This window comes from Schistocerca nitens, chromosome 6 (genome assembly GCF_023898315.1).
Source record: "Schistocerca nitens isolate TAMUIC-IGC-003100 chromosome 6, iqSchNite1.1, whole genome shotgun sequence".
NCBI lineage: Eukaryota > Metazoa > Arthropoda > Insecta > Orthoptera > Acrididae > Schistocerca > Schistocerca nitens.
Genome location: NC_064619.1, coordinates 35567488 through 35590643, shown reverse-complemented (window position 1 = coordinate 35590643; position 23156 = coordinate 35567488). Strand labels below are relative to the sequence as shown.

General features: G+C 40.3%; 1 protein-coding gene across 4 annotated transcripts in view; it reads right to left on the bottom strand.

The window, feature by feature from the left end:
- Window positions 1-23156, bottom strand: part of LOC126263127 (vesicular glutamate transporter 1-like) — a 142735-nt gene that overhangs the window by 99688 nt on the left and 19891 nt on the right. For all 4 annotated transcript variants that reach the window (XM_049960145.1, XM_049960147.1, XM_049960146.1 and 1 more), the window contains exon 2: window positions 5247-5308. In XM_049960145.1, the coding sequence (XP_049816102.1) occupies window positions 5247-5257 (11 nt within the window). In that variant the 5' untranslated portion in view covers window positions 5258-5308. The remainder of the gene's footprint in view (window positions 1-5246; window positions 5309-23156) is intronic.

Genomic DNA, 23156 nt, shown 5'->3' with positions numbered 1-23156 from the left:
AGTATTCTGGGGAATTTACGTCCCCCACAAATTATGTACAAACCAGCAGAATTGCTGTTGTCTCTCTGTCCGTTTATTGATACCCATTTTTTCTACGGAACGGGAGGATTATCAAGTTGTGTCACATACTACGGTATTTTAGTCTCTTGGCGTTGTAGTAAATGTAAGCTTATAAGTCAACGTAATAAAGAGATAAGGCCCTTTGTGTCTCACATTTTCATACTTACAAAGTCACTCATCAAACTGCCTGTTGGCTTCTACATCGGGTTCTTCGGTCAATGTTTGCTTGACGATTTTCCTGACCTTTCACCAGCACGTGTTGCCGGCATTGACAGAGTTTCACCCTCCATTGCTGGTGGGGGGCGAAGCTTTGAAAATGCCAACCACTTGTGCTGACCAAACGTCGTCCTAATGACCCGAGACACAAGCTAACAGGCAGTTTCTCAACAAGTGGGCACGAAAGCCTTAACAATATTGTCACTGATCAAAACGTATAAGGTAGTTTCCGTCAACCGAAAATCATAAAAGTTAGCACGAAGCAAGGTTTCACAGTAGAAGCAAAGGAAAAAATTCTAAATTTATTAATTTGCAACTATATCACACGAAAAAAATTTACCATATTTTAAACCAACTGTCTGTCTGTCCGTCGGTTAAGATGACTTTTTCTCAAGAACGAGATGACGTATCAAGTTCAAATTTTTGTCACATGCTAAGGTCAAGTGCCTTTTGGCGGCGTTTAAATTTTAAGCTTCTGGGTCAAAGCAGTCAAATGATGTGGCCATTTATGTTACATATTTTGATACTTGCAAGCTCATTCGTCAGAACCTGTAAGGTACTTCCGGGTGATCTAGAATCATGAAATTTGGCAAGAAGCAGTGTTTCACAGTGGAAGTTAAGGTTCAAAATGTCTCAAATGGCTCTTGGCACTATGGGACTTAACATCTGAGGTCATGAGTCCCCTAGAACTTAGAACTACTTAAACCTAACTAACCTAAGAATCTCACACACATTCACGCCCGAGGCAGGATTCGAACCTGCGACCGTAGCGGTCGCGCGGTTCCAGATTACAGCGCCTGGAACTGCTCGACCACACTGGCCGGCGTAAGTTAAGAAATAAATTCGAAAATTGTTGGGTTCTTATTACATCACACGAAAAAAGTATTTTTTTGTTGTTGTTCTCGAAAGCAAAGGTTGTCGATATTCTCGAGTCCCTGGATGGATGAACTATCTACATAGATGACTCAGTTTTTAAGGAACCCTAAGTGCACGAGCCAAACTCGCACTTGGCTTTTTCAATGATTACTAGTTCGACCCGTTATTTTTTTTTCTGAGCTAGCGTAATTCTTTGAACTGGGTCCGAAGGTGAGGATAATCAGTTGTAAAAAAGGGTATGCCATATGCAACGGCAAGATACGAAATTGATATGTATGGATTGTTTTAAAGACAGTACAACTAATGCTTGTAACAGGATAATACAAGTATACGCGTCGTCATAGAAAGCATACAGCAAAAAAATTGGTGGATTAGTGGGCAAAACTGGAAAAAATGAGGCGGATCTGATCAGATGGAAATGCAGTGTTTTGGGGGATAGAAAAGGAGTTCTTTTTATTGACTGCCTTGCAAAGGCTAAAAAAATAAACTGGGGAATACTAGGGAAGTCACCTGCACCAATTGGATGGAGAAATAAGTGAGATGTGACGTGGATTACCAAAGTAAAAAGAAAATGATCTTTTCTCTGGAGAATGCATTTCACCAGAAACGTGATTTGGTAGACGGAAAACGGTGGAATGTGACTGCGGATTTTTCGAGTATCTAGCATATATGTCGGATCTGGAACGTTCTGAATTCCATCTGTTTTCACATTCAAAACAGTCTGTGACTGGAGATTGTGTAAGATTCAACTGGTAAGGAGGGGAAGGGGGGGACGTAGGGTGCGTGGGGGAAGGGGGGGGGGTAATGGCAGCCGCCAGACACTGGTGCAGTTTGAAGTAGTTCGTCGAGGGACGCCACACGCTTTAAAAACATTTTCGTCAATGTGTATTAAATTATAGGTGGCCTATGTCTAAAAGCGAGTACATTTCTTACGTAAAGGTCATTGTCATTCATTGACATGCCGAAGAGAATGCTAATCCAGCCACTGAATATTTGTTAAAGTAGACACGACAGTAGAACGTTGAACGAATTCAAAGACGCACATGTGGATCGTAACTGGTCGCTATAACCCATACGGAAGAGTAACAGATATGACAGGGGAACTTCAGCAGTAATCTTTGGAACAAAAGCGACGTTGTTAAGGTGACATCCTGTTAACATGCAGTTGGAGAACGAATATTCGGAGATTACTGTGTGGCACTTCAACTGTCACTATTCCACATTTCGTCTAGGAATTGTGGAAATAAGAAAGCAGAAATTATGGAACGTACATATGAATGGAAAGGGACAGGAAATTCTTGGTATTATTGTGAAATATTCCCCGATCCCTGTACAATAAGGTGCGAACTACTCGTAATGTGTCAGCCCAAAACATAAAAATGGAGCAGATGAAGCAGGTCAAAGAGAATAAAGGGGTCTAGAAAATAATATTAATAGGGAGTGAAACTGCAAAGCAGCAACAGCTAGACAAGAAATGTAAGGCGATAGAAACCTGCATGACAACGGGAAAGATAGCTGCAGCGTCCAGGAAAAATAAAAGAGAGCTTTGGAAAGAAAAGAAACAGTTGCCTGAGGAGGATCTATATGTAGGGGAAACAATCCCGAGGACAATAGTATAGAAAGAGAGGAGGGACTAGGAGAAAATGATACATGAGATATAATACTGCAAGAAGATTTTGAGAGAGAACTGAAAGCAGTAGGTGGAAAAGAGGTCCCAGGAATAGACGACGTTCCCTCAGAATTATTGTTACCCTTTGGAGAGCCAGCTATGACGAAATTATTCCCTCTGGTGAGCAAGATACACAAGACAGGGGAAATACCACCAGACTTCAAGAAGGATGTAATAATTAGAAGAATGTAACAATTATAATTCCAGAAAAGGTAATGCTGAAGGGTGTGAATATTACTTAACAATTATTTTATTAAATTATTTCTACATGATACTGACATGATAGATTTATATAAGAATGCTACACCCAGTAGAAGCCGACGTCTGGGGAGATCGGTTTGAGTTCTGGTGAAATGTAGGAACATGGAGGCCGTGCAGACAATACGATTTGTCTTAGAAGATAGGCTCAATAATTGAAAACCTACGTCTCTAGCGGTTGTAGGTGTAGCGAAAGCGTTTGACACTGTTGAATGGAATACAGACTTTGAAATTTTGGTGGTAGCGGGGATAAAATACAGAGAGAAAAATGTTGTTTAAGTCTTGCACAGAAACGAGACCGCAGTTACGACTCAAAGAACATGGAAGGGAAGTTGTGGTTGAGAAGGGAGTGAGACAGGGTTGCAGCTTGTTCCGGTGTTACTCAAACTGCGCATTGAGAAAGCTGTGAAACGAACTAAAAAGTAATGTGGCAAGAGAATTAAAGTTCAGGGAGAAGAAATAAGGACTTTAAGGTTTGTCGCTTACTTTGTAATTCCGGCAAAAGGACTTGGAAGAACTGGAAAAGGACTTGGAAAGCAACTGAATGGAATGGGTAGTGTCTTCAAAAGTGGTTAAAAGATGAGCATCAAGAAAGCAAAACAGGAGTAATGGAATGTAGTCGAATTACATTAGACAATCCAGGGGAACTGCATTAGGAAATGAGACACTAAAGTATTTGATGAATCCTGCTATTTGGGCAGCAAAATAACAGATGATGAGCGAAGTAGGGTAGCATAGAACAATGCTGAAAGTTAGATGGATACATCGAATAACAAATGAGGAAGTACCGAGTCGAGTTGGAGAAAAGAAAATTGCGGCACACTTTGACTAAAGGAAAGGGTTTGTTGGTAGAACTCACCCTGAGGCATCAAGGAATTGCCACTCTGGTAAGGGAAACAAGTATTTGTGGGCGGGGGGGGGGGGGGATACTGTAGATGGAGACCCATAGATGAATTCATAAATACAGTAAGCAGATTCCAGTAGGTGTAGGTTGCTGTAGTTATGCAGAGATGAAAAGAAAGACCAGAAATTTGTTAATAGAGTTAATTATGAATTTGGGATTGTAAATGGATTTCACATTTAATCCTTTCACGCCACCATTTATTTTCAATTCTATGCAGGATCATATCATTTTACTTAGTTTTTTGTCAGTAACAATGCTATGCATTTCTGAAATTAGTGCAAACAGGTGGTAGAAAAGTCTTCTTGTCTTTTTCTGTTGCTGGTATGTGTGTGTGTGTATGTGTGTGTGTGTGTACTTGCATTGTATCAGCACCGTCATACGTCAGCTATAAATGTTATTTAGAGCGCAAATAGGAACTGTGTTCAAAAATGGTTCAAATGGCTCTGAGCACTATGGAACTTAACTTCTGAGGTCATCAGTCCCCTAGAACTTAGAACTACTAAAACCTAACTAACCTAAGGACATCACACACATCCATACCTGACGCAGGATTCGAACCTGCGACTGTAGCGGTCGCGCGGTTCCAGACTGTAGCGCCTAGAACCGCTCGGCCACCGCGGCCGGCTGGAACTGTGTTATTAGGGAATATTCTCCAAAGTACCCGTTATATCAGTGCGTTGTTTATGAATGTTCCCAATCACAGTCAAAAGTATAATTTAGAATTAGAAGCATTTAAATGAAATCGGAGGTAGAAAAGGATAAAAAGACTTGTATATTATTTACGCGGCCATATTTAAACAACAGTGAGAGCGAAGAGCTACAGATCAGTTTATTCCCGTCGCGAAGCAAGGAGATTACAATTTCTTTTTCATCTTCAGGTGGTATATGGTGTTTGTATACGGCATTTTCATGAAATTATTGAACTACATTATGTAAGCTCATGAAAATGATGATCGACGTTATATAAACTACTTATAGGGCCTTAAAATTTGCAAGAAATGCTCGTTACATTTGAATTAAAAAAGAAATAGATCAGAGAAAATTTGACTTGTTGCTGCCTTTTCAAAGTATTTTGTGTTCTTTGTAAATCGTGAAAAATGAGTACGAAAATAAAATGTGTTGAAATATCTGTTTTGTAGGCAACTCACAAGGATAACTCCAGATCGCAAACCTTCACAAATAGAATGTGTGGAAAGACATACAGAATAAATTCTTCTATTGCGATTTACGAGCGACGAAAATGCCTTGCATGATTTTCATTACCTGAGAATCATGTCGCTTGATGTCTGCGAATCACGGGGATGGCTGGAAAACTTGAATTTGTCCTGAAAAGGAAAAAAAAGCACTATGTTAGCTAAATTAGATTAAAGAGTAACAAAAAATTAGCAAACTCTTGAGAATCTGTGTACATTATATTACGTCTCCTTTCTTGATCGTGTAGATGACTTAAAGCCAACTGAAATTCAAGAGTCATAGAGTTATCCGTGGCTAAGCATATCTACCAGCCTAGATATGCCTCTAAGTAGTAGTACACATAAAAATGAATATTTAAAAAGTGTGGAACGTCAGCAGGCTGTTTGGGAGGACCCTAAGGAACGGAAGATGAAGTGTGAGTGGTTTACGTTAGAGGAAGCACCTCCAGCGAGGAAAAGGAAAGAACGAAGATTAGGACCCGACGCTCCGTTGAGAGACAGAGCAGGACCTCTGATTCAGGGAGGGCAATCAGTCGTGTCTTTATCATAGGATCATCGCGACATTTGCATTTAGTGACACAGAGAAACACCAAGCCCTGGACGACCGGACGAGGACATTAAACACCGTCCTCCTAAAAGCGGATCCAGTGTGTTATCCACTGTACCATCTCGCCCGGTGTAGAAAATGAAGTAATGTATTTGGAAGAAGCGAAAAAAGATTTTAATGTTACTGTTGCCAATGTTACTGTTATGGTCCTCAGCCCAAATACTCGTTTGATGCAGCTCTCCACGCTACTTTATCCTTTACAAGCCTCTTCATCTCCAGGCAACTACTGCAACGTGTAGCCTATCCTGGTTACTGTATTCATCTCTTGGCCGCCCCTCCCCCCTCTCAGCAATATTTACCCCCCACACATCCCTCCAGTAGTAAACTGGACATCCCCTGATAGCTTAGAATGCGTCCTGATCCTTTCTTTTAGTCAAGTTATGCCACTAATTTCTTTCCTTCACAATTCTATTCAGTACCTCTTCATTGGTTACATGATCTACCAATCTAATCTCTAGCGTACTTCTGAGCACCACATTTCAAAAGCTTCCAGTCTCCTCTCACCTGAACTCTTTTCCGTCCACGTTTCACTTCAATACTAAGCTTCAATCGTGATAGATACATCCAGAATAGATTTCCTAAACTTAAAAGTATATTCGACGTTAACAAATTCCTCTTCCCGTTGTTAGTTTACAGTTTAATTCCTGTCCACTTCATCCATCTTCAGTTATACTACTTTTAGTGTCTCTTTTTCTAATCTAATTCTCACAGGATCACCTGATTTAATTCAACTACATTCCATTACTCTTGTTTTGCTTTTGTTGATGTCCATCTTGTCTTCTCCCTTCAAGATACTGTCCATTCCATACAGCTGCTCTTCCAAGTCCTTTGCCGTCTTTGACAGAATTACAATCTTAACGACAAACCTGAAAGTTTGTATTTTTTCTTCATGAACTTTAACTCCTTCTCCAATTTTTCTTTGGTTTCCTTTACTGTTTGTTCGTGTGCAGATTGAATAACATCCGGAATAGGCTACAACCCTATCTCGCTCCCTTGTCAACCACTGCTTTCTTTTCGTGCCACAACGACTTTTGTAAATGCAACCTGGTTTCTGTACAAGTTGTGCATAACCTTTCGCTTTCTGTGTTTTACCCCACCTAAGACAATTTCAAAGAGTGTATTCCAGTTAACATTGTCAAAAGCTTTCCCCAAATCTATGAAAGCTATAAACGTAGGTTTACCTTTCCTTAAACTGCCTTCTAAGCTACGTAGTTGCCTCACGTGATCCTACATTTCTTCGGAATCCAAACTGATCTTCCCCTAGGTCGACTTCTACTAGTTTTCCCATTCTTCCGTGAATAACTCATGTTAGTACCGTGTACTCATGACATAATAAACGGATCGTTTAGTAATATTTACACCTGTCAGCATCTGATTTCTTTGGAGTTATTACGTTCTTCTTGAAGTCTAAGGGTATTTCGCCTTTCTTATACAACTTGTACATCAGATGGAATAGTTTTATCCTGGCTTTCTCATCCAAGGGTGACAGTAGTTCTGAGGGAATTTCGTTTACTGCAGGGGCCTTGTTTCAACTTTCAAGGGCGCTGCCAGATTCTTCTTGCAATATTATATCTCCTACCTCATCTTCCCTTACTCCCTCTTCTCTCTTTATGATATTGCCATCAAGGTTGTTTTTCCTGTATACACCTTCTATAAATTCCTTCCGCCAATTATCTTTCCCTTCATTGTTTAGCACTGGTTTTCCATCTGAGCACTCGGTATTCATACAGTTGCTGTGTGTTTCTGTAAAAGGCTCTTTAGTGTTGCTGTTGGAGGTGGCTGCGTTTCCCCTATTTATAGATGCTTTTATATCCTTATATTTGCCCTTTGGCCTTTCCTGCGTAACCATTTTGCACTTCCTGTTAACCTCAAATTTTCGACGCATGTATACCCTGTCACCTGCTTCCTTTGTTATATTTTTATGTTTTCTCCTTACATCACTTAAATTTAATTTCTACTGTGATATCCAAGGATTTCTGCCAGGAATTGTCTTTTTAGTTATTTGATCCTCTGCTGCCTTCATCATTTCATCTATATAAGCTGTCTGTTTGACCTCTACTGCATTTATTCCCCCTGTTTCTGTCAATCGTGCCCTAATGCTCCTTCTAAAACTTTCAGTTATCTCTTGGTCTTTCAACTTATCCAGGTCCCATTCCTTAATTTCCTACTGTTTTGAAATTTCTTCACCTTTAATCTCCAGTACATAACCAATTATCTCATCACACATTCTTTCAATCTCTTCATCATCTACAGTGATAGCTGGCATATAAATTTGTACTACTGTGGTTGTTGCTACCTTCGTGTCTATCTTAGTCACGATAGTAAGTTCACTATGTTGTTCGTAGTAGCTTACCTGAATTCCTATTTTTTATTCATTATTAGACCTACTCCTGCATTGCCCCTCTTTATTTTTGTATTTACAATCAGCTGACGACAATCCCTGTTTATCCTTCCACCAGACTTCGGTAGTCCTCACTATTTTTAACATCAACCTGCCCATGTCCCTTTCTAAATCTTCCAACGTGCCTGCCCGATTAAGGGATCTAACGTTCCATGTTCCAACTCATTGAACATCAGTTTTATTTTTCCTGAAGGCTAGATGCTCCTGAAACAAAAGAAAAATTCGGAGTAGGTATTAAAATTCATGGAGAAAAGTAAAAACTTTGAGGTTCGCCGATGACATTGTAATTCTGTCAGAGACAGCAAAGGACTTGGAAGAGCAGTTGAACGGAATGGACAGTGTCTTGATAGGAGGATATAAGATGAACATCAACAAAAGCAAAACGAGGATAATGGAATGTAGTCAAATTAAATCGGGTGATGCTGAGGGGATTAGATTAGGAAATGAGACACTTAAGGTAGTAAAGGAGTTTTGGTATTTAGGGAGCAAAATAACTGATGATGGTCGAAGTAGAGAGGATATAAAATGTAGACTGGCAATGGCAAGGAAATCGTTTCTGAAGAAGAGAAATTTGTTAACATCGAGTATAGATTTAAGTGTCAGGAAGTCGTTTCTGAAAGTATTTGTATGGAGTGTAGCCATGTATGGAAGTGAAACATGGATGATAACCAGTTTGGACAAGAAGAGAATAGAAGCTTTCGAAATGTGGTGCTACAGAAGAATGCTGAAGATAAGGTGGGTAGATCACGTAACTAATGAGGAGGTATTGAATAGGATTGGGGAGAAGAGAAGTTTGTGGCACAACTTGACTAGAAAAAGGGATCGGTTGGTAGGACATGTTTTGAGGCATCAAGGGATCACAAATTTAACATTGGAGGGCAGCGTGGAGGGTAAAAATCATAGAGGGAGACCAAGAGATGAATACACTAAGCAGATTCAGAAGGATGTAGGTTGCAGTAGGTACTGGGAGATGAAGAAGCTTGCACAGGATAGAGTAGCATGGAGAGCTGCATCAAACCAGTCTCAGGACTGAAGACCACAACAACAACAACAACAACAACAGATGCTCCTGAATTGTCTCCACCCAGAGACCTGAATAGGGGACTATTTTATCTTCGGAATATTTACCCAAGAGGATTCCATCATCATTTAATCACACAGTAGGGCTGCACGTCCTCGGGAAAAAACGGCTGTAGTTTCTGCTTCCTTTTTGTCTCTCGCAGTATAAACACATTAGAGCCATGTTGGTTGATGTTACAAAAGTCAATCATAAAGACTACTGCCCATGGAGCTGTTGAAAAGGCTTCTTGCCCATTTTTCAGGGAGCGCAATTTTTCCTGGCTTCTCAACAGATACCCCTCCGATGTGGTTGCACCTACGGTATGGATATCTGTATCATTAAGGAGCACAAACAATGCCACCACGGCATGGGCCTTGGTTCGCTGGAGGACTTGTCCATTGCCTATATTACACTGGTGTCCAAAATAAAAGAAATATACTGAACTTTTGCATGCTTGCGTTTATTTTTCCACAAAACAGTATAAAAGGGTGATAGTAAAGTAGAAACAATGTAAACAACACAGAACGTAAACAACTGCAACATACATAACGTTAGACAAAAATGTTCTTCGGTTTTTCCAACTTGACAGATTTGCACACACATTCCGGCAAGTGGTTAATGTGCTCAGTATGGAGTATGACAATCTCTGGCATCAAACAGGCCTGATAATAACAGGGCATGCTGTGACTGATGTCATCAGTCTTTTGTTGAGGCAATAACGCCCCTTCTTCCTGCAGAGCTGCTCGAAAGTCTTGGAGTGTGGTTGGTGGATGCCGACGTGATGTAACCCGTCCCCTTGGTGCAACCCAGACATGCTCTATGGAATTCAAATCGGGAGAGCGAGCAGGCTACGTCATGTGTGCATCATCTTCCGTTCCCAAGAAAACATTGTCCACCCATGCTCTGAGAGGTTGAGCATTATCGTCTATCAATACGAAGTCTGGGTCCACAGCACCTCACAACAACAGCACATGAGGTCCCAAGGTCTCGTACCGATACCTTACAGCAGTTAAACCTTGCCGGTTCATCCGTTCAGTTTCATGAAGAGGTGTCTGAGTGGTCAACATAATTCCTGGCCATACCGTTTGGGGCCCTCCTCGATGAAGGTCTCTTTCCACTATGTTTGGGTCCCGAAATGGCGTTTCATTTCCCTCCAGAAGCAAATCCTCGAGAACCACTCTCCAGACCAAATCAGGACTCATTTGTGAAAAGAACAATGGTCCACTGTTCGACCGTCCAGGTGGAATGTTGAGGACTCCTCTTTAGACGTTCCCTTCTGTGAAGGCGTGTCGGAGATACACATACAGCAGGTCTCCGACAGTAAGAGCCACTCTGTCGAGGCCGCCTGTACACCGTTTGCCTCGTCACGGCTAGGTCAGATGCCAGTTGCCGTGAAGTACTAAGGCCGTACCGTCGTGCCCTTACAGCAAATTAAAGGTCGCCTCTTCTGATGTCACACGTTGTCGGCCCTGCCCTGGTCTTCGGGATACCGTTTCGGTCTCTATAAACTGTCACCACATCCGAGAAACAACAGAACGATTCTTATTAAGGGGATACGGAATCACCTATCCCCGCAATGTTAATATATGCCTACTATAGGGAACATTTTCTCACAAACTACTGGAGACAGAGAGGTAAAAATTTTACTGTATGTGCATTCATATGTTACAACAATACTGAAACAACAGTTTATTGTCAAAGTATTTTCTTACAGAGATATTGTACATTTATTTTTAAGTAAATTTTTTCCATCGCTTTTTACTAGACTATCACCCCTAAGTCTTTTGTAAATCAAGTAATTAAAAAATCGTTGTTTCAGTATGTAATAGGGACCTATGTCACTACGTCATAAAAATTTCAGACTTCTAGGTTGACCAGTACCTGAGATAATGTTCCTAGATGAAGTAAAAAGTAAACTTACGGGAAACGGAGAAAGAAGATTAAAACATTCCTGATCCGTAGCTAATACCCCCTTCACAGTCTTCATAATCATCTTCAAGTCTTCTTTTGGCACCCCTCTGCACCTGTCTTGCTTTTTTCACTAATGTCTTGATTATATTATCAGCATGCCTTAGTCTGTGCTGATCTAAAAAGAACATAGCACGTACCGTACGGGAACCAACACACATACCCAACTTTTGAAGGACCTGGCATTTAGTTATATTTCCAAGATTGAAGGTTGCCACAGCATCATACACACCAAAATGTAGTGTATTAATTCCGACAAACACTGTTTTTGGGAGACGATGCCATATCACACTATTCAAGCACTCGTTGGGGTTCTGCGTTTTTCCGTGAAGACATTTCATCAGAAGACTTCTGTCAGCCAGATCTCTGAAAATGGGCTTTATTTCTGCCATGATGGCTGATGGTAGACTGTGGTGGTGAATGTATTTCTCTCCTGTTGTTAGTCCCCTATTGTATTTACACCAGCTGTTTTCACCTTTGGGGCACAAACCATGTTGTGGATGCTCATCTGTGGATGCGGTGTGGAAATATAAAGCCCATATAGCTCTCCTCATTTCTTCAAGATTGCCTGTATTTTGCCTGATTGCAAGGCCATAGCAGTTCTGAATGTGGTCTATTATGGAATCAGTCAATCTTCCTCTGCCATCCAAGGTTTTCCCATCATCTAGTTTTTTCCCTTTCATAACTGATTTTAACCTTCTCAGCCTGGCACCCATTCTCTTCTGCACATGTCCTATACATTCAAGTTTGCTTATATTTACACTGTTCCCATATGGTTTGCTTTCCAAAACTTCTTTGAATGCTTTAGAGTCACCATCTCCCAGATATTTGACATAGCGAACATTATACCACTGTGAAGAGCGATGAAAAATTTTCTTCACCCCAGCAACCTCCATGCCACCACTACCACCATAATAATTAGCAATACAGTCATCACTGTGTTCATTTTTCAGCCTGCCTGTGCACCTACAGTATTTAGACATTATTGCAACATCAATAACCTTGCCAGTATCAACACTAGTTGCTGTTACAACACCATTGTTGGAGGTGTGGCCCCTTTTCTGCCACGTGCCATCAAACGCCACTGTGAGGTCACGACTGCCGTCATTTTCTTCCACTGCTTCTTCCACAGCAACCTGCATTGACTTCTGTGCTACATCTTCAACTGCAGATCCTAGTACATAATTGTAAGCTTCAAACTTTGAAGGTGCACTTGGAAGATTTAGAACACCACATAGCATATCACCAGCTGCTTTGCCCTTACCAATTGCTCGCAATCCATAAACTAACCTAATATTTACACTATAAAGTTCAGTTTTCTTGTATCCATTATTTACAGTTACTGAAACCGAACTTGGAAACTTACAGCTGTATTTACAAACACTGCATATTAAATTAAACTGGGCAGCCAGGCCAACATGGGATTCTACTTTCAGAGAAACGTTTCCATGACATTTTTTGCAGCACAAACTGTTTTCAAGAGCTTCACACAATATATTCGTATCAATGAGTTCAAAAACTTCATTCCCTCTATCAAGTAAATTATATTTCTCTTCCAAATCTCTTAGTTTTTTATGAGAAGCACTGTTTTCATTTGGTGTAAGTTCGTTCGGCAAATCAGTAATAAGTGGATTCACATTTTCCAACAGTGATGATGATGAACTGCTTTGCTTTGCTAATGAATCATTATTTCTTTTCTTTTGCCAGTTCACACGCTTTTTAAATACTTTTGCTTTAGCTCTAGGCATTTTCACTGCGAAAAATGAAGCACTAAATACGAAATAACTCAACAACAACTACTTTCTTATATCACACTGTTTACAAAACAGTCCCGCCACAAAGTCAAAGAGTAACTTGAGGAAACCAGAGAGAAACATTTTCGGGCAACTAGTGTATAAATAGTCGCTGGAAACCGGGATATTTGAATTCATGTCACTTTAAAGGTACTGCCAAAAAGTTCATGGTCAGCCACGAGAGACGTGTATAACTAAAGCGCAATACCCGATCTCACAAATATATAAAAATAAAATAGTTATAATTGTAGTAGAGCTATGTATGATACGTCATTTTAAAGAGGAAACATGGCAGAATATAATACGCCAATAAAAAAAAATTCGATTTTTAACCCAAAATCCGATTCCGTATCCCCTTAAGCCATCGGGTCACATCAGTTACCGACCGTTCTGCTTCCATTCTTCCTATGGCCCTCCACCGCAGAGAGTCTGGTAGGCGTCTTCTCTGTACCATACTGCACCGACTGTGATCGTGTTTACAGCGACTGTGGATGAGAGACTAGCCGGCAAACAACCCCGTTTGATAGATGCCCTGACGTCAGCGATGGCGTGGTTGTCCGTGGACCACGCCATCTTCCGTGCAGAACACGATTGTACGGACATCTGTTGACAGTTTGTATGATTATATCGTAAATCAGACACAAGATGGGGAAATAGTTGTTTGTTGCTTTAATTTTAGACACCAGTGTAGTTGTAATATAGGCAGTATAACAGCTATTGCCTATATTACAACTAATTATATACCTTTTTTTTAAAAAAAATGCAGACACTTCACTTATGCTATGTACATCGAAGATGAGAAACGAAATATTTCCATCACGATATTAATAATGGTGTATTTCTTACTCCATATTAAGCAATTTTTGTGACTGAAACGAAAATTTCTCTTTGTAACATACGGTAGCAACTCTTCCAATGAAACGTAGTTTATCTCTTCAATGTAAATTACACAGAATTATATTTCAATCCCATTAATCATCTGCTGCTATCTTTTGACTGTTTTCTGACAAAATACGACATCCATCAGACGGACAGGCTCTTCGGATTATTAATGACAATTTCATAAGTAGCTAAAAAAATCGTATTGACTGATGAGGAACGTTCTCCACAGGATCTCTAGTCGTATGTTGCATTTTCAGTTTACGACCTTCATTTCACTCCAAAGTTTGCTGTCGATCATTACAGATTAGTAGTTGTCGACAATGTTACTCATCCATTGTTGCTCTTGTAGCCTATTGTTCGTATAACACCAATAAATACATCTAAGCCCTTCTTGATTGACTGGCGAACCTATATGGGAGAAGCTTCACCCCGTGAGAATATGAAGTACGAAATTTTAAAATGGCGAAAGCATAGAAACAAAACATAAGATAATAAATTTTTAAAATTATTTCTGCAACCGGAATGAAATGCAAAGATGAAACTAGGTAATAAAAGTTACAAGACTGATACGAAAACGGCAGCAGGAATTAAACAGGAAAGGGTGTAATATTTAAGAGGGAAACTTTTTGAGGGAAAACGTTGATGAAATGCAGTCAGTGTAATATTCAACGAACAGTTCAGAAAGGGTTATAGAGATAGAAATCCGGATCACAGCAATGCTGCTGATAATGAAACCAACTTTTTTGTATTACGCTTGCCATTTCACCTTTTCAACGCTTCCTGGTTTATGGTTACTTGTTAATTTCTTCTACAGTGGCAACTTGATGGTACTGCGTAGCAATGGTCACAAAGGTGCATAGGAGTGATTGCGACTTGGAAGTAGCGGGCTCGAGTCCTGATGGTGAATGATATTGTAGTCACCAGTAATAGGCCGGCAATGAGAGAAAAATTGCCGTGGCACAATATATGATCGAACTAACGTGCGCCCACCTCCTGAGTTAAATTTTACACGTCACTGCATTGTCTCATGGACGGAAAGCGAGTGACACTGTTAATGGAGACATGATTGTCAAAGAAGTTGACATAGTTCTGTTCAGATATCCAATGTGTGTGTACTGGAGCCGGGGGTGGGGGAAGCGTACTTCGCTCTCCCGGCAGTCCGATACGAGCGCCGTCGTGTTGTCTCAGTACCAAGGATGCTTCTGGGCTGCTTTGGCGGTAAAAGCCTTAGCTATTCATCAGTAACTCAGGGAGGGAGGGGGAGGGGAAAGCCGGGAGATGAGACACTCACCCCAAATGTAGGTGAGTTTGGGAAGAGTTTCATTGCCCACAGTAAGCTGCCTGAACGTCAGTGAGTTTTCCGAGATGTACACGACAACTTTTAACTGGAAATTAAAGTAAAATAAGCTCTTTCGTGGAGGCAGCATTAATCGCGGAATATAATCATTGGCAGTGGAAGAGTTTAGAACAGCAGGGAAATACAACTTGGAGAAGAAAACACAGTAAATTAGTAACCACATGATGTTTACTGTTCCAAGTGTAAACAGAGAAAATTTTATTTCAAGCGATTATTAATGGTCACAATGTTCTAGGGTAACGTTTTTGACTAGCCACCAAATCGCCTTGAATCCCGAGTTCGATCCCAGCTACTGCTTACATTCTGAATAAAAATCATCAGCATTAGCTGCCAAAGACATCCGACATAAAAGATCACCCTCGTTCTGCATGGTTTTGTCAAAAGAGGGTGCACAGTTTCAGGACACTATCTTGCCCTTGGAGTGGGAAACCGCCCATAAAAGCGAAGAAATCAGCTAAGATCAACATGAGGCTGCAGAAGGAAATGGAAACACTGCATTGAAGACACATAACATGTATCTGCAGGACATATGGCCTGACTGAAAAAGTTTCATAACGATCTGACACATGAACTGGTATGTCTGCCCTCTGTCCATACACATTATACTCCTCATTTATAACTAGATAAATTAAAATAATGAAATAAAGAGATGAGCAAGTATAAGCATATCTAGCTGTATAGAGAGTTTTATTAGAATAGTTGTGATGAAAACTGCTACGTGCTCCGAATAGCGAATCGCAAGGTATTCAAGTCTGAATTTAGTTGGTTGATCTAAATTCATAAGTGCCGTAAGCGAGCGGGATCCACTACGTCGCAGAGTGGTCGTTGCTGGCCGAAGAAACGCAAGTCAATGAGATACAAGTGAAGCCATAACATCGGGAAAGTTTCGAAGGCTGACCGATGGATGGGAGATGTGTGTCAAGCAAAGATACTGCATAATTTGCAGCAACGAACACCACCTCTTTCCGAAAAGGTACAAAATACAGTAAAATGACAGCGGAAAAAGTTACGAATTGTAATAGTTAGGAGACAGCTAAAATTTTGGCAGATGTCATTCTGCAAGGGGATATCTTGGAGCTATCGAGGTAAGTTTTCTAATATCAAATACATTAACAATTCTTGAAGGCAATGGTTTGGCGTCATCGTCGCCCCAGTCGATTAGCAGTGCAGAGGACACGCCATTGTTCAGGAAAACGTGGTTGGAGCCGAAAGCGAGAGGACGTGTTGCAAGAGGCGACTCCACAATTAGGGCCAAATACCCTTTGTCTTTGCAAATATTACAATGTAACGTGTTTGCACATCTAGTCTCGTAGGAAGTGAGTGTGCTTAGTGATTATAAGTATTTTTGATTTGTCATACGTTCACACACTTAGACGACCTCAGACAATGCGCAAAGCTTATTTCAGTCGCGACAACATTACTACAGTCCGCCTAGGTAAGTCGGGGGTCTCTGCTATGTTTACGCCCTCGGTGTTAAGACTGTATAGTCGCTGATGACCATTTGGTTGCGACAGGGAGAGGAATCTCTTACCTTGTGTTTGTTGAGAAAGGGCGAGCATTTCCTAAACCATCCTGGCCATGTGGTAGCAACACCCGCGTAACAGGTATAGGTTACAAAGCATAGTAGAACTGTGGCAGATTAGTATAATGCATTCCGGTGCAAGGAACTTTCTGTTGCATATCGGTAGTGTTGGCGCTAGAGTCAAACGTTACGTTCGCGAGAGCACTATGAATTCTGATCCAAACATTTGTAGCTTTGTGCAACTGCTGTAACGAATGTACCAGAACAATATTGGAGGGCACTGGGCCTCCACTATATATTAAGATATTACCAGATTTGTCTGCGATTGATTTACAGATGTAACAACTTCTCCATAATTTTATTTTCGTAGCATAATCGTTCGCAGAATTCATATGTTGGAGCGCAACATGCAGGTAACTGTCCTGCAGGTAAGATCAGGTAAGTTTTACAGGTGGGGAAGGTGCGGTTGAACTCCGAAGATGAAGAACCGAAAGGGAAGGTCATTAGATACACGCACTGCTATTTGACTGCCGCATCTCTATACATGTAGTTTACATGTGGTACGTTGTTGGTTAGGATTTGGACCGCCGCTATTTTTTTAAAGGTAACTGGCCAAATTCGCGTAAAACACGAGAGGGAAGAACAAACAGGACAGAACTTTTCGTTTGCAATAGGTTCCGTGTTAGTCCCCTATTCGGATCTCCGGGAGGGTACTGACGAGAGGGAGGTAAACATGAGAGAAAAATTGATTGATCAACGAAAGAGTGGGAATGTCTGAATCATGAACGAGGATGGGAAGCTAGAAAATCTGGAAAGGATAATTCAAAGGCTCAGTCTTGATATAGCGGGAATCAATGAAATGCAAAGGAAAGAACTTAAGGATTTCTGGTCAGACAAATATAGGGTAATATCGACACTAGCGGAAAATCGTATAACGGGAATAGGATTCGTCATGAACAGGAAGGTAGATCAAAGAGTGAATTGAGAATTACTTTGAACAATTCGGTTGTAAGATTGTTCCCATCAGAATCGATAGCAATTAATGTCGACAGCAATAATTCAGTTATACATGCCGACGTCACAAGCAGAAGATGAACAGATAGTGTATGTGAGGGCATTAAATGGGCAACTCAGTAGGCAAAGGAATGTGGGTGATAGGAGTGCTGTGAGAGGGGTAGGAATTAGGACAATGGATCGGGAGAATTTTAGCTCGTTGGTGAGAATGTGAGAGCGAGGCGTAGCGCCATGTATCGCACATGGGTTAAGTCAGACGGTAGCGAGCTATTCTTTTTACGGACCTTGGTAGCGAGCAGGCAGATACCGACAATGAGTCAAGGCTGCTGCATGACAGATATGCGGTCTGATCCTGCTACAGCTACAAGTAGTTGCGACTGTGGCCGATAGGTGTCAGCATCTTACGTATTATGAAATCAGACTTAGTTAAAACAACATATTTTGGAAACAAAACTGTATCTTTAGTGAATATTACATCTTCTGTTAATATCATTAATTTCATAGGTTTAATTACACTGTTCGACATGGGTTCTATTTCTGATATTAAAGTTTGTGCTTCTAGACCATTTTACCATGGGAAATTCAAATATGTAAACAAAATATCGTTGTCAGGGATACTTTTTATGTAATATGTATATATATGTATATTCACAATTTAAGGGATACACAGAGACGTTGTGGAGAAATACGGGTATGTTGCCGTATCCAATAGTGATAGAACGTGATAATTTCTTGTGCAACAGCAGGTGGGAAGAATCAGACATCATTAGGTTATCCCCCGCCACACCTATGTCATTAAGACCACCTGAAACATCTCATTAACTCGAACGGCGACAGCCGATCGCTGCCTCGGCAGTAAAGCTTCACGCCTCCTAGGGGCAGTTGCATCGAGTTTACAACAGTGGTGTTAGCCGCAATTTGTGTCAGTCTTAACGAGTGGGTGTTTTGGCTGACAAGTAACTGTGTGTCATAATTCCGAGCACTGTTGAATCTTTTAGTTCCTGTGTGTAAACTGATTGAGCCTGGTGCTGAAGGTAAAACGACTGTCTGTTTTTACACATCAGCGTTCCTCTAGTTCCCTACTATTAATTTAATACAGGTGTATTACCAGAGTGGTATTTTTAAATTTGCACAAATGCCACGTCGTCGTGGATGTTGATATAAGCCGGACAACTTCTGCTACATCTGTGGGAAGTTCACTTTTGCCAGAAATAGGAAGAAAATTTCTTCAGTCATAAAGAAAGCATACAAACATTACTTTGGAGTAGAGGTAGGAGACCAAGATAAAGAATGGGCACCACATTTCTGTTGTGCTACATGTTACAGCAAACTAATTCAGTGGTGGAAAGGTAAAGAGAATGTGGCGTTGTTTGCTGTTCCCAAGGTGTGGAGGGAGCCTAAGGACCATGTTACTGATTGTTATTTCTGTCTAACAAAAATTCAGGGTTTTAAAAACAAAAAGTCGAAGAGGCACATTGTTTACCCAGATCTGCCTTCAGCGAGAATGCCAGTGCAGCATTCCGACAACCTTCCAGTACCTTCAAGAGCCCGAGGTCAAACTCCGAGTGACAGTGAAATAAGTAGTACTGAAGAAATCACAGATGATGATTCTTTATATCACTGCACAAGTGAGTCATCGCCACATTTGTTAACACAGGCAGATTTAAATGATTTAGTACGTGATCTAGGACTAAGTAAACAAAAGGCACAGCTGCTTGGTTCAAGATTACAAGAGTATAATCTACTGCACCAAAGTACCAAAATCAGTGTGTTCAGGCACAGAGAACATGCCTTTATTTCTTATTTTTCAACTTACGAAGCACTGACATTTTGCAAAGACGTTGCTGGCCTGATGAAAGTGCTGAACTTCACTTATATTTCACAGGAGTGGAGACTTTTCATAGATGCACCGAAAACAAGTCTGAAGGTTGTTTTGCACCACAACGGAAATAAAATACCCTCTGTTCCAGTAGCTTACGCTAGTTTGACAAAAGAGAATTACGAATTCGTACAAAGGAGCTAAATTCATTAAAATACAATGAACAGATTTCAAGGTAATTGCTATGGTACTGGGAATGCAACAAGGCTACACAAAGTATGCCTGTTTTCTTTGCCAGTGATATAGTCGAGACCGAAATTCTGACTACGTGAAAACGAAATGGCCTAGGCGAAGATGGAAAGTTGGCGAAAAGAATGTACAACGTGAAAGTCTGGTAGCTCCTGAATATATACTACTTCCACCACTTCACATCAAACTTCGCCTGATGAAACAATTCGTGAAGGCCATGGATCCAACAGGCTGTGGGTTTGCATATCTAGCTACCAAATTGACCCATCTTTCAGCTGCAAAAATAAAGGAAGATGTATGTGTGGCCCACAAATCAGGGAGCTGCAGAAATATGCAAATTTTGAAGCATGTTTAACTGATAGAGAAAAAACCGTATGGGACTGTTTCATGATGGTGTCGGAAAACTTCCTTGGAAGAAGAAGAGCTACTAACTACAAAGCAATGGTGAAGGATATGATCAAAGCATATCAGGATTTGGGGTACAATATGTCTTTGAAGGAACATATGATGGACTCTCATCTGGACTACTTCACAGAGAGTTGTAGTGACGTATCGGATGAACATGGGGAAAGATTCCATAAAGACATTTCTACCATAGAAAGGCGCTATGAAGGGAAGTGGGTACCTTCTATGTTAGCAGATTATTGCTGGAATATCATTCGAGAGAAGAAAGATTCACAATACAAGAGAAAAAAGTGATGTGCATTACAATGCAGTGGCTCATTGTTTGTCAATTTTCTGTAATTTCTCATGTCAAATAAATGCTTTAATGTGTATACACAAAGGTTACTGTGTTATATGTTAGATCCCACCCTCCATTAATGTGATGAACTTATAACATCATAAAGATGTGCATTTGTTTGTCGAATTTCACCTCACGTTTGCTGCACTATATCAGGAACTGAAAAGAGAAATAAAATTGCGATTACTCATAAACTATCCCTGACAGAAAAAAACCAAAAACAGTTTTCAATTCAGCACTCAAAATACAACTAGGATCACAATATTTTTTATCAGAAATAGAAAAAAAGGTTTTTTTTGTAGAACAGTGTTATTAGTGCGAATGATGGTGTGAATGCGAAGTATTTAATAAATGATTATCGTTATGTCTATTAACTGAGTGTACGTTAGCGTGAGAACTGCAGCTGTACAGAGTAGAGATGGGCAAACTGAAACACGTAACTGTTTCGAAACAAATGAAATAGTACAATGTAATGTTTCGATACGCAGTTTTGAAACAGTGAAACAGTTTGTGTTTTGTAATCTAATAAACCTACACATTTTATCATCTTGAATGTCTACTGTATAAGTATGTCCATATAAACACAAATGACGTGCGACAGCGCTAATATGTCGCAGAAAGTATGAAACTATCACTTAGGCGTCTTGGCAGTTCGTATTTCCTGCAGCAAATGCGCTGCTTTCGTGTCGTGTGACTTTCATACTTTTCAATTGGCTGAGCACCACCATAGCTGAAGACAGAAGAACCACCACGAACGGAATTGGAGGTGGGAGCAAACTGCAGAAACAACAGATATGCTACTGGTATTCCCACATTCCGTTAGTATCGGTAACATACCCATCCTGCTAATTTCCATGCACACAAAGGGAATCATTGTGGATAATAGGCACAGTGACTATAGATTCGCAAATAACGCCAAATAATTCGAATAAATAACAAAATATACCCTTTACTATAAATTCACCATGCTTCCCAGCCCTTCCCGTTCACCATTACACTATCAGTGATATGTCAAACAGATTGCTTGCAATTATACCTACATAAAATTTATGTATATGTCTAATAACTGTCAATCTACGCCTTTTTTTTATTCAAAATGTTGTAGGCTTACTTGCGTTTCTTAATATGATTACTGTACATGAACAGAGAAGCGTATGTTATAAAAAAAGTGTAATTTAACTGAATGATTTTCAAATATTTATTATTTTGAATGTGAACAGTATGCGTTGTTTTATTGTTTGGTTAGTGTTTATAAAGCAGATGTTACGCCATTTCGGAATAGGACAGTCAGCTAGAAACGAAGCTTTATTTTCGGATATCTTAAGCTTCATGCTATTCCTTGTCAAAAAGATTTCGACACTTTCGTGTTTCATGAAGTGGTATGTTGTCTCTGAGTACCTGTGCCGAGCCCGAATCTCGTGCGACACAGAGCGGAATGACACATCACTGTTTCGATACAATTAGTCCGTTCCAAGCACAAGTAGACTGAAACAGCTTTATTTTGAAACAACGATACAGTTTCTGTGTCTGGCTCGAGGTCGAATCTGGTCCGGTTATCCGAGACAGGGCCGGAATGAAACACCACTGTTTCGAAACAGTGAACCACAGCCGTTCCGAAACATTGAAACAGTTCCACGTATCGATACACTGTATCGAAACATAGAAACAGTGGCCAAGTCTAGTACAGAGAGAATGAATCATATTCAGGAGAAATCTGTAAAGTGTGACTAGCCAGTTTATGAGGCTAGGAAAATAAGAAACATTTTACAATAATTCAGTTCTTTAAAAAGCGGGTATTTTGATATTGCTGGACTTGAAAATTTTTTTCGTTTAATAAATTGTTCGTAAAAGCTATTAGGCTGTGATTGGTCAAATATATAAGACGCGGATTTGTGCAGTTTAATGCTAATATCGGATTGGCTATCATTTGTATCAGCCAATTATCGGTCAGTACGTTCGCGCGTATTTTGTGCACTAAGAGATATGCTTTTGAAAGTCGAAAGGACAGTTCGGAGCTCAGCCATCATCATGTACGGAAGGTTGTATAAGGAGCTCTGAGTAGATGTAATAATTTTACAGAATAATGACGAACCCTCGACCTTGGAGTGTCACAAGATAAACGCGAATGTGTGATAAAGACGAGCACTCGAATTTCCGGATTATATACGTAAACTGTGACTTGTGACTTACCTGAAATCCACATGGCGTATTGTGGAAATCGGAACCGAGAGCTGAACGTTCAAAGAGCTCGGTTTGGATAATATCAGATAGAGCATTCTGTCACAGACAATCCGTTTTGGCAACTGGTTTGTTTAAATACCATACGCTAGAAATTATGAGTGCCGAAATTGTAACTTAAGATTAACAGGAAATTGCCGGCGTTTTTGTGTCAAGCAAGGCACAATATACTGAAGTTTTCTGTCGCAAACTTTATACCCCTTAACAGCTCAGCTGGTCTGATATTAAAAAACGTTTGTTGCAACCGGTGGACTCGTATAATGTTACAAGTTACACTACAGCTTTTCGAGCAGGGAAACATTATTCGTTTTTTTTTTAACCGGATAGG